The sequence below is a fragment of the Ammodytes marinus genome, assembly GCF_949987685.1.
Source record: "Ammodytes marinus genome assembly, chromosome: 17".
NCBI classification, from domain to species: domain Eukaryota; kingdom Metazoa; phylum Chordata; class Actinopteri; order Uranoscopiformes; family Ammodytidae; genus Ammodytes; species Ammodytes marinus.
The window spans coordinates 27,229,290-27,244,929 of record NC_137221.1 but is presented as its reverse complement, the minus strand read 5'-3'; the positions used below and the strand labels follow the sequence as shown (position 1 = coordinate 27,244,929).

The 15,640-nt window shown below is 40.8% G+C and overlaps 1 protein-coding gene across 1 annotated transcript in view; it reads right to left on the bottom strand.

Annotated features, from left to right (window-relative positions):
• ptprua (protein tyrosine phosphatase receptor type Ua) overlaps positions 1–15,640 on the bottom strand; it is a gene marked incomplete at both ends in the record, with an annotated part of 279,645 nt that overhangs the window by 84,611 nt on the left and 179,394 nt on the right. The window contains 3 exons of the mRNA XM_080045126.1: positions 917–1,019; positions 5,342–5,543; positions 13,679–13,788. Coding sequence (XP_079901252.1) covers positions 917–1,019; positions 5,342–5,543; positions 13,679–13,788 — 415 coding nt within the window. The remainder of the gene's footprint in view (positions 1–916; positions 1,020–5,341; positions 5,544–13,678; positions 13,789–15,640) is intronic.

Sequence of the window (15,640 nt, the reverse complement as noted above, 5' to 3'; positions counted from 1 at the left end):
ATCATTGTCTGACTTAACAATCTTAATTCAAAGTGCACAGACATCTTCGATCACATTGTGTTCGTTAGAGGATATGTTTATACACTGTAAGTTTTCACAAAACTCACAAATGTAGTGATGACAGTTGCTTTAAAAATGTGACTTTTCCAAACTTTTTCATTTTACAGTGCATCCGTTCATAAAATGTACATATTCACTTCTATAAGTACACACAATGTTTTGTTGTTGTTGTTGTTGTGCATATGGTAAATGGACAAATGGACAAACAGGAGGGAGTTTGCTCAGTTGTCCTCCACATGAACATTCCCACCACTAATAAGAAGAGTAAGAAGAGTTTGTAAAGGATATTAAAGGCAGGTGAGTGGACCTACAGTTAGGACAACTGCTTATTCAGGAGTCAGCATTGAACCTTAAAAACTAATTTAGCAAGTTCCTTGTATTGCTCTATTCTGCCATTATTTCTGTCTGATACAACAGTGCACTCAAGCATTACATTGCTCACAACACAGTGAAATCCTCCGATGGCCCTAGAGACACAATTGGTCAGGCTTTTTAAGTACAATGTTTATATCATTAATGATAGTAATGCTGGCCAAATAAACAGAAACGTGTAAGCGTGCCCATCCTTCCAAGTGAACATGTTATGTTTTGTATTAATGGAAGCAAAAACATACTGTATATTATATATTATACAGTATATACACTATATATACAGTAGACTGTGAGATTGGTAGTAGAATCAGACTCCTTCCATCAAGTCGTCGTAAAGTCAACTCTTCTGGGTCACATTTCTAGTGTACTATAAACGATATCTGCTGTTCCTGAGGCCTGGATAAGTATGGTGTGGTGACTGCAGTTCATGGCGCATGGCACTGAATGGAGGTGGCCCAGGAGTGAACAGTGTTAGTAGTTGTACCTGACAGGAGCCCCTCTGGCCAGCGCCGGGCGCAGCAGAACAGTGATGGTGTTCTCTGACTCGCTCAGTGGAGAAGGGATGTCTTCATAGTCAAACACAGGAGCTGAGAAAACAACAAAGGAGAATGTTAGGAAAGGGCATTTCAGTTTTGCTTTTCCTGAGAAAGAAAATGTTTTCTTTGAGATCAGAAAACGAACGCAGCCATACTTCCTTCTGCACTTCTGCTTCGGTATTTCATAATTTTTTTCCCCACCCTTATATTAAAAATAATAGAGTGTGCTATCTTTAAAGGTGTCCCCTGTGTACCGTGGTGTGTGAAGGCCTCCCACACAGTGCCACTGACTGATAATAACTGGAAACAGCAGCCAGCTATACAGAGCAAAACAAAAGGCCCTTATAATATAATTAGGACAGATCTGCAAAGCTGCACAACCTCGGCAAAGCTCCAGAGACAATGATGTTGAGTGTTCCCATCTCCCGTTGTCTACAGGGAGTGAATCAAGTGGAGTATGTAGTGAGGCAAATGGGCAGCCTAAAACAGATAAACTGAAACAAAAAAGGCCCTGGAATGGGGAAGTGGAAATGTTTCTGCCTTGATAGGCAGGGCATTAACGCTTGTTGTAAAAAAATGTGCTTGTGTAACCTGTCGTCTGAAACACACACACACACACACACACACACACACACACACACACACACGCACACGCACACACACGCACACGCACACAAACACAAACACAAACACTCCAGCTTTCACACAACAGCTGAGGTCTGCATTATAGAAAAGCTGTGTTGAGTAGTGTTTGAGCCAGTGCATATTAGGTGGGTAAATCCAGCATGCATTTAAAAAAAAAATTAACATTACATTTCCATGCTCGCTATACCAAACGCCTTCCCACTGGGCTTTATGATAGCATGTGATACTGTAGGTTGAATGGTACAGCCGACAGCTGGGAGCCAACATTGGCCCGCCCTCTAAACCAGATGGAACGGGTCTGGATCATAAGGAGGGATTCAGCATTGTTTACATAAAGGACTCAGGATTATTCTTTGTGGAAAATGTCATGGCGATTACATCCAAATATATAAATAACCTAATTTTCCATCAAAAATCAACCAAGGCATATGTATTGCAATATCTTGATCCATAATGTAGTTTATGAGTTTAGCCAAGCATAAACCACTGTTATTGCTGACGCCCACTATATATAAAAGGTGTATGTTAAGATATCGATAGTATGTTTCCTTTAAGTTCTGCTCCTTGTAATAGTGAATAATGAGTGTGCACACACACTATTCATTTTAGGAGCTTTCTCACAGAGAGAATATACAGTATGTGTTTGTTGGGAGAAACAACAGTCCAAATTCAAATGTCTTAGAGATTCTTAAAAGATGAACATGAACATCAACAACTCGAAAGGTTTGGAATCGTGTTTCAAGTTTGGCAGCAGGCAAGAGATTTTCTGATGCATCTTTAAAACTGAGAAGGAAAAAGGAGGAAGTGATGTTTCTACTTTTCACTCTATCTGTATGGATTTCAGGATAATCTAAATCCTCCACACACTCTTTTCTATCCCCTGCTATCTTTCTTACGATAACACAAACCTAATAGCATTTGATGTCTCGTCTGGGCAAACACAATTAGAGGAACAGCTCGCAGATAGCCATTTTTTTTGGATGAAAGGGTTTCACGTTCCCCACAGACACATTTTCAAGAGCAATCTCAAGATCCATACTGGCATCCTTTCTACCAAAAACAACACAAGAACAAACTAAGAAAACACTGCTGCCTTTATTTCTCAGCTGCTGTTTGCCTTTGAATGACAAACACAGACTGAGTTTGCAGACTTTGGATGAACAAAGCTGTTGACATCCAACATGGGTGCTTCACTTTTATTTAGGTCTGTTGTTATTTCATCAAAATAAGGCAATGCTCTTTGGCTGAGGGAAAATTATGATCATTTGTATAATTTGAAAGTAAAACAACATTCCTGTAACAAAGCATCATGAGTTAGGGAACGTGTATGGGTCATACGTCATTACGTCACTATATCATGATATGACACTTTTTATCATGTAAAAATGTATACCAGTATTATCACGGACGGTATGATATTGCACAGCCCTAGTTGTGTCCTCCGGGCTCCAGAGGAAAAGGACCATCCAGATTGTTACCAATACAAAGTTGAAAAGCCAGCGTTTGTGATGGTATGGGGGTGGGTTAGTGCCGATGACATGGGTAACTTGCAGGCCCGGTTCTAGACAGTTAGATTAGGGTGGGCCTGTAGAAATTTTAGGTGGGCACATTGCGCGCGAGCAGATTTTTTTTGCCCTTGTAAGACCTCTGCGTCTGCTTTTTGGCACATTTACTGTGAATTGTGTAGAACACAATATGCAAATAAACTTTGAGTGTTGCTGTGTGGGAGATTTGATTCTTGCATGTTTTTTTTCCAAAATGTTTATGAATAACATATAATTTTTTTTTAATCGCAGTATTAACTGTAGGCAGCCTGAGCTGATAGAAGAGAAAGCTTTGGGGCTGGGCAACCTGGATGGTGGTAGTCCAGAGCTATATACTATACACACTATATAGATATAGGCTATAGTCTTTCCACTATTGGCTCCGATGTCCAGCTGGGTGAAAATAGTAGCCTGTTGAGGTCACGACCCTGCTAGGGGAGATTTTTTTTTACCTTTTTAAAGTGAAATGCATGAATCTGGTGCACTTTGAGAGGAAAATTAAGAGGCTAAATCTGAGGAATTTTGTGTGAACAAATAATTTGGAGACACTGGGTCGGATGAATTAGAAGCTATTGAAGAAAGACACATGGATTTTCCATAGAAATATAAATTTGAAATAAAATATTATGCAGGGTCCTCTGGGTTGGGCTTGGTGCTCTTTTTCTTTTACGGGACATATTTTTCTGTAATATAATGAATTCATTTAAATGCAGTGAGAGGAACGAAGCAGAAGAACTCTGTTGTCCAGTTATCTTTTTTTCCACAGACGAGGCTGAAATAGGCTATAGATACACAGTGCATGGGCAACTGAGGGCAGCCCCATTTTCAAATATTTTTAAATAAACTCAATACACACTGTGCATGCCATGGACTTGAACGTGACGTGATCAGTTAACCTCGGATTACCTCCCAGATTAACTGATTAAATTATTAAGATATTAACTATCTACCAAAACATTGTATTCCTTTTATTGTATGATAATTGACATTTACATAATATGATGTTGATATCAAACACACTAACTAAAAAAAAAAAAAAAAAAATTGGGGGCCCCCCTGGCAGTCGGGACCCTAAGCAACCGCTCATTTCGCTAATGCCTCGGGCCAGCTCTGCTGACCAGTGACGGTGGGTAACTTGGAGGCAGGTTGTCCTGCCCACCCAATAATACAATTAGAAGCAATGCATGGGAATTGTATATTCTTTAGTATTAATTCATTGTCTGAATTTTATTTGACATTTTCTTGGACAGCGAATGAACAGGTCCCTCATGAGACCAGAGGGACCTGTCTCATGAGGGACCCACCCTGTTAGTGGGTCTTGACTTCCACCTAAAAAAAATTAAATTCCACCCTGGCCCCTGGCTACCGCCGGCCCTGGTAACTTGCACGTCTATGAAGGCACCATTAATGCTGAAAAGTACAAACAGGTTTTGGAGCAACATGCTGCCATACTGACAACGTCTACTTCAGGTACGTCCCTTCTTTTTTAAGACAATACCGAGCCACATTCTGCACGTCTTAAACAGCTTGGCTTCATAGGAACAGAGTGCAGGTACTACATGTCTGCAGTCCATGCCTGTCTCCCATTGAAATAATGTGGTGCATTATGAAGCACAAAATATCACAATGGAGACTCCGGAATGTTGAGCATGTGAAGTTGTATTTCAAGCAAAAAAAAAATGCTTTCACAATGTAATCAATTAATGTCCTCAGTTCCCAAGCTTACTCAGAGTTTTTAAAAGAAAAGGTGATGTGAAAGAGTGGTAAACATGCCCGTCTCAACTTTTTTGAAACATGTTGCAGGCACATTTAAAAAAAAGTGTATCAGTTTAAACAAATATATATGTGTTTGTAATGTTTTATATCTAATACATGTCGAAAAGGATAAGGAAATGATCACATTCTGTTTTATTCACGTTTTCCATAACGTTCCAACTTTTTTGGGAATTGGGGATGTAATTGCAGCTCTTCAAAAGAGGGGAATTACAAGTCATTACTTATTACTTTGCTACAAATCTGTCTGAATACTGCATACATCATCATTCTATAAGACCATTGTCACTGAATTTGTTCACCATTCAAGACTATACTTTGACCCAATAACACACATTTGCAAGCACACACACTCAAACTCACAACTACACACTGCTAAAACTGAGGCCACCACACAACAGGCTGCCTTACCAGAGATGTTGGTGGTGATCTCGGTAAGCGCGGTCTGGCCAAAGCCCTTGGCGGTGCGGGCCCGCACTGACACCAGGTAGGTGGTTCCTGGATGCAGGCCAGAGAACATGTGGTAGGTCTCGTTCCTCAGCTTGGACACGGTACGGCGTGGACCGGGCACGTTGATGCCTGGGTCTGATGACTCAATACTCTGGTAGCTGATCTGGAATACAAGTGATGAGATGCCACTGCATTTGAACAGTAGTTTACAGCCAACACTGCCATTGGTGTATGAGTGTGTGTATGAATGGGTGAATGTGGTAAGAAATGTAAAGCACCTTGGGACTGAGAAAAATTGGCTAAAAAGCACTATATAAGTCAAGTCCATTTACCATTTACCATTTACTAGCAGCTCTGTGAGGCTTTACTTTGATACAATGATACCAAGCGATACATACTAAAAGCAAACTAACCTGCCATTGCTTACATTATGCATATGCAAGGTAGCTATAATGTTAGCCAGGTTCACCGTCTTAGTTTAGTTTTCTAATTAATGTAGCACCAAACACTAAGTACAGCTGTGGCTGTTGGGAATGTCTTTTACACATGTATTTTGTAGTTGTATTTTGCTGTATTTTATCATACAGCAAAATACTGGACATATTTAAACTCTGACCTGATGGCGCTTTTTGAAAATGTAGCGGAACAATAGTGTGCGATTCCAGTGCAAAGTATCCAACAGTTATTTCATTCTGGACTTAAAACACTATTTAGCTATTTGGTTTGGTACTCTTTGGCGCCAATAAGGAGTGCAACTGCAGTATTGTAACACAAACATGGGGCTAACCCTAACCCTACGTCTCCCCATAGAAAATGTGCACGCGATGACAAGCAGAGAGTTTTGCGAAGTTGGTGCCTCTGCAGTCACAGTTTCTGATGGGACACAGATTTATTCATTCACTGTAATTCTTCCCTGATTCATACTATTTTCAGGTCAGAAGAAATCTTTCTGTATAGGCCTTGTATATGCGTCACACAGCCTGTACCCCATTCTTCACACTCGATGGTGATTGAGATGCCATTTTATTTAAAGGCCCTCTCACCAGAAACTTGTCTCAATTAATCTTGGGACTAGCGCAAGAAGACGTCGTCTCACAGAGCAGATCCAATGAATCTTGTGCTGCACTTAGCCACTGATAATCAGACTGCGTAAGATCCGGTGTCATATCCTTGTTCTACAGCTACATTTTGCCTGATTTTACAGTGTTTTATAGATTAGTTAATGTAGTTATGCTAGAAAAAATATATATTAAGTACTGACAGTGACAAGTATTAATGAAGACCAACATGGTGTTATTGCGTTTTTGTAGCACTTTGATGAATGTGTTGAGGTGTGTATAACCAAGATTTATAAAACAGGAAATCAGCCCGGCTGGTTGTAAAACTGGCCATTCGACATGCTGGAGGCAGTTTTTCATCCACTTTAATGTTATAATTTTACTTTCAGGGAGGCATGGCTGTTCACTTAGCAGTGAGACCTTAACATTAGAATTTCCTTTGTTTGAATGTTCTATAGTTGAGCTGGAACTGGAATAAAGTGTATTAAAGTGACCGTTGTTGTCTCTCTATTTGTGTTAGCAATATACTCCCATGTACCCAATGGATGCTGAGGTAGGCATCAGGTCCCTATGACCCTGAATAGAATAGGTATTTATGAAAATAAATTAACACATTGATGGATGGTCCTTTGGTGGCAACAAGATGACATGTGAGTAGGCTGAAAATTGAAAAAAGATCAGGGACAGGATGATGACACATTGTATTTTAAAGGGTGCATATTTTGCTCATTTTCAGATTCAAAAATTGTAATTTGGGTTTATACAAGAAACTGTCTTCATGGTGTTGTGTCCAAAAAACCCTTTATATTTCCCACAGTGCCATTACTTTAACAATGGTACTCGGTCAGTTCTAGGGCATTGTGAACCTGGATCATGGATGTACCAAAGGAACAATGAGGGAGAATGGATCAAAATGACAAGAAGTTGAGTTTCTGGGGAGTTCCAATGAGTGGGTACATTGGCTGTTTGGGGCAAATTTGCTTTGCTTTTTGCTGTCCAATATGTGGTTTCAAACAGATATTGGATGATATTATCAAGGCCGAATTCCACCGGCTGCCTCTCCGGTCCTTCTCCGTTCCAGCACGGCAGCGGAGCTGTAATTTTTTACTTTAGTCAGTGGGTGAGTTTCCACCAAGTCCGCTGCACCGTCTCTCTGCTCCGCTGCTGCTCCAGCTGTCCAGTGAAATACGCACTGCTTCTATTTTTGCTGGATGCCGGAGCTCACCGCATCAATTTAGCACAGAACACATCGAGATAGACAGGAACACAGGCGCCGACAAAACAATAAAACCTCCGGTTAATTTTCAAAATAAGACACTCGGTGTTCACTGCAGGTAACAATCTCAAAACAGAGACACATACAAGCATGTCCACTGTTCTTTTACTCGTTCGGATGGGAACGTGCGTTCGTTGTTGTGTAAATACCATATATGAGAATCATATTATCAAGAGCGATCGCCCGTCACTTTTATTACCGCGGGAACTCCTCGGTCTCGCGACTCTGGAGCTTGCCGTGCCTGCTATGAAAACGGAGCCGGTGGGTATTGACGGACGTGGGCGCACGGAGCAAAACCGTTGGACACTGCACGCGCAGCCAGTGGAATTCCGGGGTCAGAGTCTTCATTCTCAAACACTCAAAATAGTACCTCCTCAGAAATCCAGTATTGTGCATTAAGAGCTGTAGGAGTTTGAAAGGTCCTCCTACATCTGTCTGCGGAGCAATGCTGCTTTACCACCAATATGCACTAATCAACTCTCTGCGTATTTCCTCACTTTCCAAGCTTCTGCTTGTGAATGGAAACAATTTTTCTCTCCCCATCCGGCATTCATGTGTTAAGTACATTTTGGGTCTTCACATTTATTTGCAGAAAAAAATCTCCAAAGCCCGTACTGAAAGGGTCTATGGGTTGATACGGGGCCATCAATAATTAATTAGAAACATTTAAAGTTGCCCCTTGTGGATGCAACTCTTAGGCAAACAAGTAATTAGAGTGGTTGTCCCCCATGTAATTACAGCCTGAAGTCTGTGCCTCAGCTTCATTACCACATGAACATGTACAGTAAATCCCATGAACTGTGAAAAGTGGGTCCTCCACACTTTAGTGGCTGAGGCTCTGGTGTGCAACCAGCGTTTGGGCAATAGACAGAGAAAACAATCCTGGGGGAAATGGAAAAGGGGGAGTAGAGTAGAATTTTTCGGTGAGCAGAGGAGACTTTACCTGATTGTAGTCAGTAAACTGATAGAGGATTAATTAAATAGAATACTGGCAAAGAGAACATAACGTCCCACACCTGGGGCCTCATTTATAAAGGTGTGCGTAGAAACCTTCCCAAAACATTGCGTTTGCACAAAGCTAAGAATGTGCTACGCAAAAAAAAAGTTGAGATTTATAAAACTGTGCGGCGCACTGTTGCACGCAATCTTCCCTTTATAATTACCCACCTGCGGTGAATTGTGCGCAGGCGATCTCCGCCCGGTCTCATCCCACTACACCTCCCAGTTTCATCCCACAATCTACCATACATGGCGAATGCTAAATAGCTCCAGAATATGATGACGCTCTTAATAAGCACAACATTTTGACTGACAAGAGGAAAAAAGGGAGGCAACCGGCCGCAAAGAAAGCGACTGGGAAGGAAGAAAGCCCGTGACACACAAACACACACACACACCCTGGCGCTTATCACATATCATGATTGGCACAGTCGTTATAGTCTTTGTAAAGCAGTTTCGCCCAACTTTGTACTGTATGAAATATTACGTATTTGCGTGCCTGTAGTAGCCTACTATATGTAGGCCTATATAAAATATGTTGTCACAAGTGAAATAATGCCAATAGGGGAGAACGGGGTAAGTAGGCACACTTTTTACTCTAGTGAGAATTGCTCATCACCTAAACATCTTTCGATAGTCATTCCTACCAGGGGTTGACACTAAGGTTTCAAATGCACTTGCCCATAGGGCAAGTGCAGGTAATGTTTTACTTGCCCGAATGTTGTGTTCACTTGCCCAAAAAAAACAAAAAAACTGTTAAACAATGATATATACAGTATAGGCTAATTGAATTATACATTTTAGCGATCTCTTATCTCTTAAATGCAAACACTGCTTACTTGTCTCATCCTGACCACATAAAACAAACAACAATTCATATAAGCCTAGATATCATGACATCACACAACACCAAGCGCTTGGTCCTGCTGCAGCATCGTGAAAGGGCCTCTTTTTGCCATGCACCTTGCCCAGGGGCTCAGAAAACTCAGTCTAGCTCAGAGTCAAGCTGAATGTTAGCTTCCACAGAAAAATGTTACTTATTTAAACGGTCACATTGTGCCAAAAAGTGATCGTGTGCCATAAAATTATTAAAGTCCACCATGTTAAAGCTATTTCCCAGTTATACTGTAAGTAAGGAGGGGGATCATTCATTTCTATTCATATTGATACCATTATAAAGACTCCACAATCCAAATCTTTATCGATACTGTAATAGGAAAATTAAGCAAACAGTGATACGTTAATAGTAGCATCAGGTTTTATTTCAATCATACAGCAAGGATCTCCGCGGAGAGGTCACTAATACAGACACAGAGATTGTATGTGCAAGAGTGACAAATTCTTCCTTAAAACGTCATGTATTTAAGGAACATTTGCCCCCCAGGGGGGGAGGCGTCTAACAATGGTTCGAAGGGGAGACAGGTAGAGAGGCAGACAGTTCTAATGTACATAACTTAACCATAGGAGGAGTTTGGGCATAGGACAATAGGAGAGCAGACAGAGTAATTGTGCATAAGTTAAACATAGGCGTGGCTGTCCGAGTGGTCTGTTGCATCACTCACATTTTGAGGAATCTACATTTCAGTTTACACTAAAACACATTCAATATATCATTGCACTATGGTCTATACAAGATAATAGCAAATGTTTACTATTGCATTATTAAGTATTCCAACATTTGAGTCCAGAGATATATCATATGCAAAATCTGCTACCACAATACCTTTCTATTATTTTGTTTAAAGAGAACTGGTATTATTGCTTTAATTGCTTACAAGATGAGCAGAGCTCAGGATAGGACTTTAAGCAGGTCATAATTCCATATTTAGGCCTACTATTTAGTTTATATTGCTGGGAAAACAAGTTTTTTACCCAAACTGTAGGCTATTATTCAAGCTTCCCGCGAAAAACCTAAAATTTCTTATTTTCTTGATGTTACATTTGAACACATCATGATGTCATTTTATTGACCTTTGCCTAATAATCATTTTACTGAGCCGACCTGAACACATCACATTTGAACCGTTTGCGATTTTTTTTTAGCTAACTAGGTCTTATCCTGCAGATTTTAATATGGATTTAAAAACTATCCGATTTTTTAACTGCGGGACTTGTCACTTGCTACAGTCTCTCGTTTGTTGATCACCGCTGCATTGAATGAATGATGAGACGGTGCGGAGCCCGTCTGCAGCGGCAGCGGCTCAGCAGACAAGAGTTTTTTTTTTTTTGGAGACGGAGCGGGTGGAAGGAGTTTCTTCAAGACAGTCGAAGGTAGAACACTTTTACAGTCCATGATGCGGTCCAGTGATGGAATAATTTGCTGAAGTAGGCCTAATTACATGAAGATGACCCGACTCGATATTTAAAATTATATAATGTGACCTAGCCTACTGGACTCCATAGCAGTATCGATAAGCTCAAACGTTATTGATTTCTGGGTTTTGAATATAGCGGAACCAGGTCCGTAGGATAGAGCCGGCTTTCGGAACGTAGACAGCGAAACTGCGCGCACACAGGCTGTGTGTGTGTGTGTGTAGTGTGTGTGTGTGTGTGTGTGTGTGTGTGAGAGAGAGAGAGAGATAGAGAGATCGAGTGCGAAAGAGCGACCGTGATGCTGCTGGCTGCCGCGCGCAGCTGCTCAATTGCGAATATAGCCGATCTATTTTGTGTGAGTTAGCGGGAAAAAAAAATGTTTTGCAGACTGTAAAACACATGAATACATAGCCTAGACTACAGACAAACCCTCTAAAATCCACTTGCCCGTCCGGGCAACCAAGAAGCAATCTCAACTTGCCCAAACATTATATTCAGTTGCCCCGGGAAAGCGGGCAACCGTTAGTGTCAACCACTGCTTACATTACATTAAAGCTTAAGGTGTTGGCTTGAAATGTGTACCCCTCACTTTTTCTATCTTATTGTAATAAAGAAGAAATTAATCATCAAAGACACCCTTACACATTGTGACAACCAACCCCATCAAGGGGTCGGTTGTCATACACTATGGGGTTGTTTGTCACAATGTTATCTTAATGGGAATAATCTTGAAAAGAAGGAAAGAAAGTAGAACTAAATTTGAAAATGCAATTGCATTGTCAAGTTGACAAATAGGCCTACATGACTTACTGTAGCCTTGGCAGCTTGTCTAGTTTGGAATGCACTGGGTTGTTTTGATTTTGTTGCCCTTTTTTCCTTTGCATGCTAGCTGCCTTTTCCTGCTCTATTCTTTCCTTTTCTGGGGTGTCAGTGAGGATACAGCCAGACAATTTATTTCGTTATTGGGTTCCTTTTCTGGCTGTAGCCTTTGGATAACATGTGACAACCAACCCCCCAAAAAATGTGACGACCAACCCCAACTTGAATTTCTTGCTAGCATCAAGGCCAACAACCATCTGACAACTAATTAGCTTGCTAACCACAATCTAAACTATACTATTTACCCTTCACACTTTTTATGGGTAACAAGTGTTTTGTTATAAACCCATTATGTAAAAGCCTAGAAGAAAAATACTGAGGAGCTAAATATTTTCAATTTGACATGAGAAACACAAACAGTCTTCTCACCTCAAATTCAGCAGTCTAACTCCAAGGAAGACTATGTAGGTGACCTCTGATCTCAATTCTGGATATGTACATACCAAAATTTAACAGACAGCGCCTTCTGGTTCCGAGATATAATGATTGTGACAACCAACCCGTGTGACAAATTACCCCGTTCTCCCCTAGTCTATTCCAGAGCATTATTTCCCTTCCGTGAGATCCACACATTTCCAACAATGCCAGATTATAGTTTAATCTTCCAGGTAGAATTGTTATGGGAAAGAGATGCATGTAGGCTAATAATTAGCTAAATTCACAACATGATTTTATCTAACAAAATATACAGTTTTAATTAATATTTGTTGGCCTTAACTTTGTAAAAAACAATTTTTACACAGCGCCTAAAAGATAGACTCTTTGCTCTCGCGCTGGCCACTCACGGACACAACTCCCGACGTATTAATTATTATAGAGTAGCTCTATACGATTAAATTTATAAAATATAACCAAAACATGTAGACCTACTTGATAAGTAATTCCACCTACATCACAACTGCATGCCATAGACTACAGTAGCCTATATTCGCTACTATACGTAAGCTTATACATTTTATTGACTAAATATATTGGGTGCCAAGCATTTCACAGTCATTTGTCTGTGTTTTTCCGATGACTGCAGCTTTATTTCGCGGTGTTGCCGTTGAGTGTCGCTGATTCCCCGAGTCTGGAAAACCTTGCGGGAGCTCTACGCACGGTCGAAAGTTGGCGTGGGAATACGCACACTTCTCCGCAAATTATTTCTTTATAAATACCACCGGTTTGCCACCGCACGTTTGACCGCACATTTCTGCCGTCTACGCAAGGTTTTTGTGCGCAGCAAGCTTTATAAATGAGGCCCCTGGAGAGGATTAGTGTGTAATGTGAAGGAAGCCCTGTCGTTTGCGGATGGGTTTATCATGCAAACAAAGTATTAGGGCTGTGCTGAGAACACGATACGGCAATATATCATCATATTTATTTCCACAATATATTTATTGGAATATTATGAGATTTATTTTAAATCTTAAAGTTTTAAACTAGTTGTAAACTTCAACCTCCGCCCATATACTGTACATGTGGCAGCATGAGTAGTTGCTTCAAATTGCTGGGTTTTGAATTCAAATAAAAGTTTGAATGAAATACTTTTCACGCAACGTGCCTGCTGAATTATCAATATAATGGAATGTGATGTATTAAAACTGCTCATATAGGAACTTTTTTCAGCTCTTTTATAAAATGTTCTGTAACCTATGTGGAATATCTCAATATACTGCAATATGCATCCTATCGCAATATATCGTGATATATCATACTGTGGCCATGTGTCGCGATGCCTATCAAATCGTGAATTCCTTGCCAATATGCAGCCCTTCAAAGTAAGTATCCTACCTCGTACTGCATGATGAGACCGTTGGGCTCCACAGGCTCCTCCCACTTGAGGAAGATCATGTCATCGAGCGGTGTGAAGGTCAGGGACTCTGGAGTGATGCCGCCAGGAACTAGGAGAGAAAGAAAAACAACCTTTCTCTGAAACAAACACTCCACTCGGGGTCTCAAGTTAATGGATTCTTGTGCGGGCACACCGGGGGGGTAAAAACACCTTTGAAAGAGCAAAAAGGCACAGGGCCAGTGAGGTGTGGGGGAAGGACGGAAAAATTGGATTCAGAGAGAGCCTGAGCAGAGGGGAGGTGATGGAAAAAAAAACGGCTTGCTCCCAGACCCTCGGGATGCATTGAAAATCTGGCCTCTACTGTCTCATAACAGAGCGCCTTGTCGTAGGGGATGACACTCAATTTTTCTTCTTTAGCACCTCACTGAAAAACAGCCTAGTAGTCCAACCTGTACGCACTGCCTGAGCAACCGTCTGCATATTTTTGCCCTAATGAGATGCATCCGTAGTGTTGTAGTTTTAAGTTGTGAGAATATACAATCGTCCACGGTGGGTTGCTGGCTCTGCAGCTCTGTGGTAACACTCGGTGATAATAGCCTTCCAGCTGAGAGCGTAATCTGAAATAATATGTTAGAAAGGCTGATAGTTTGGTGCAGGGGGGAGTGAGAGAATGATCCTCTAACAGGCTTTTAAGTCCCAGCGCTCAGAAACTGAATTCAGAAGGATCATGAGGGACTGTGGATTAAGACACTGTTGATCACCTGCGAGCATGCCCAACTAAACCTGGCTACACCTATGGCAATCAAATATGTGAGTAAATCATATTTGCAACATTAACACAAATGAGATGATCGTTTTCCCTGATTATTTATGTCTGGATTATCTGATCCACTCTATTTAGAGGTAAAACTGATGAGGAGAGCTCATGAGATGCAAACATGTTTTGCTAATTATGCAGCAATTTGACAAAAGGTCAAAATTGATGTAAGCGGAACCAGATTTAGAATGCTTTTCATTTCTTATTTCATGTATTCTTCTTCCCTCTCAAAGCTGGTGCTTAAAATCATCAAGTTGACAAGAACAAATGAACATAACCCTTCTAGGCAGTTTGGGGCCCAAAGGCAGTTCAACATTTAATCTTGTTGGTAATCTTTTTTCTTTTCTTTTTTTTCACCTTAGTTTAGTTTGGTGGTAAACTAGTCCTCATGGTATGTAAAAACCAGTCTGTAGTCAAAACGAACTGAACCTGGACATAATTCTGTAAAATGGGTATTCTCATAATGCATTTTGGATGATACTGAATATGTTGCCAAGTGGAACATATTAATCACTGCAGTTTTTGACTGATGGAGGGCTCTTAACTATTTGCTTAGTAAAATCCAGGTGGTGACTTTTTTTTCTAGGCAGTGTAGGTTTTCTTACAACCTGTATGATTATCTTGACTGCTTCGTCTGTTTTTTTAACTATCCAACTTATTTTTTTTTAAATGTGGCCACATGCCCAAATGTAAGAAATTAACTTTTAGTACAAGGGCACCATTACAAATATAGATTATGATCTGAACTGCAGTTCAGACAGGAATACTTTAGTCAAAATAGAAGTGTATTTCAATTAGCAGAATACTAAGTAATTATATTTGGCGGTATGGTTCTGATCCATGATCCCCACACCCTCCACACACACACGTGGAAAGCTTTAAGGCAGAGAGAGCCATCCCTCTGACCTCCATGAGCTACATGGATTTCCGAGAGGTGAGGAGATCTGCAGCAAGGACCCCCTATAGGGTTCAGAACAGAACAGGCGTCAATGACAACAGAAATGACATTGATGACAATACAGTTAACAAGGAGGTGGTGGGGTGGAGGTGGGTTGCAAGAGCTTGCAGAGGAAGCAGCACCAGTAGGCAGGCTAGAGCAGCTAAAATAAGGTGCCACTTTGAGTGTACGGCCAATGGTGTGCTA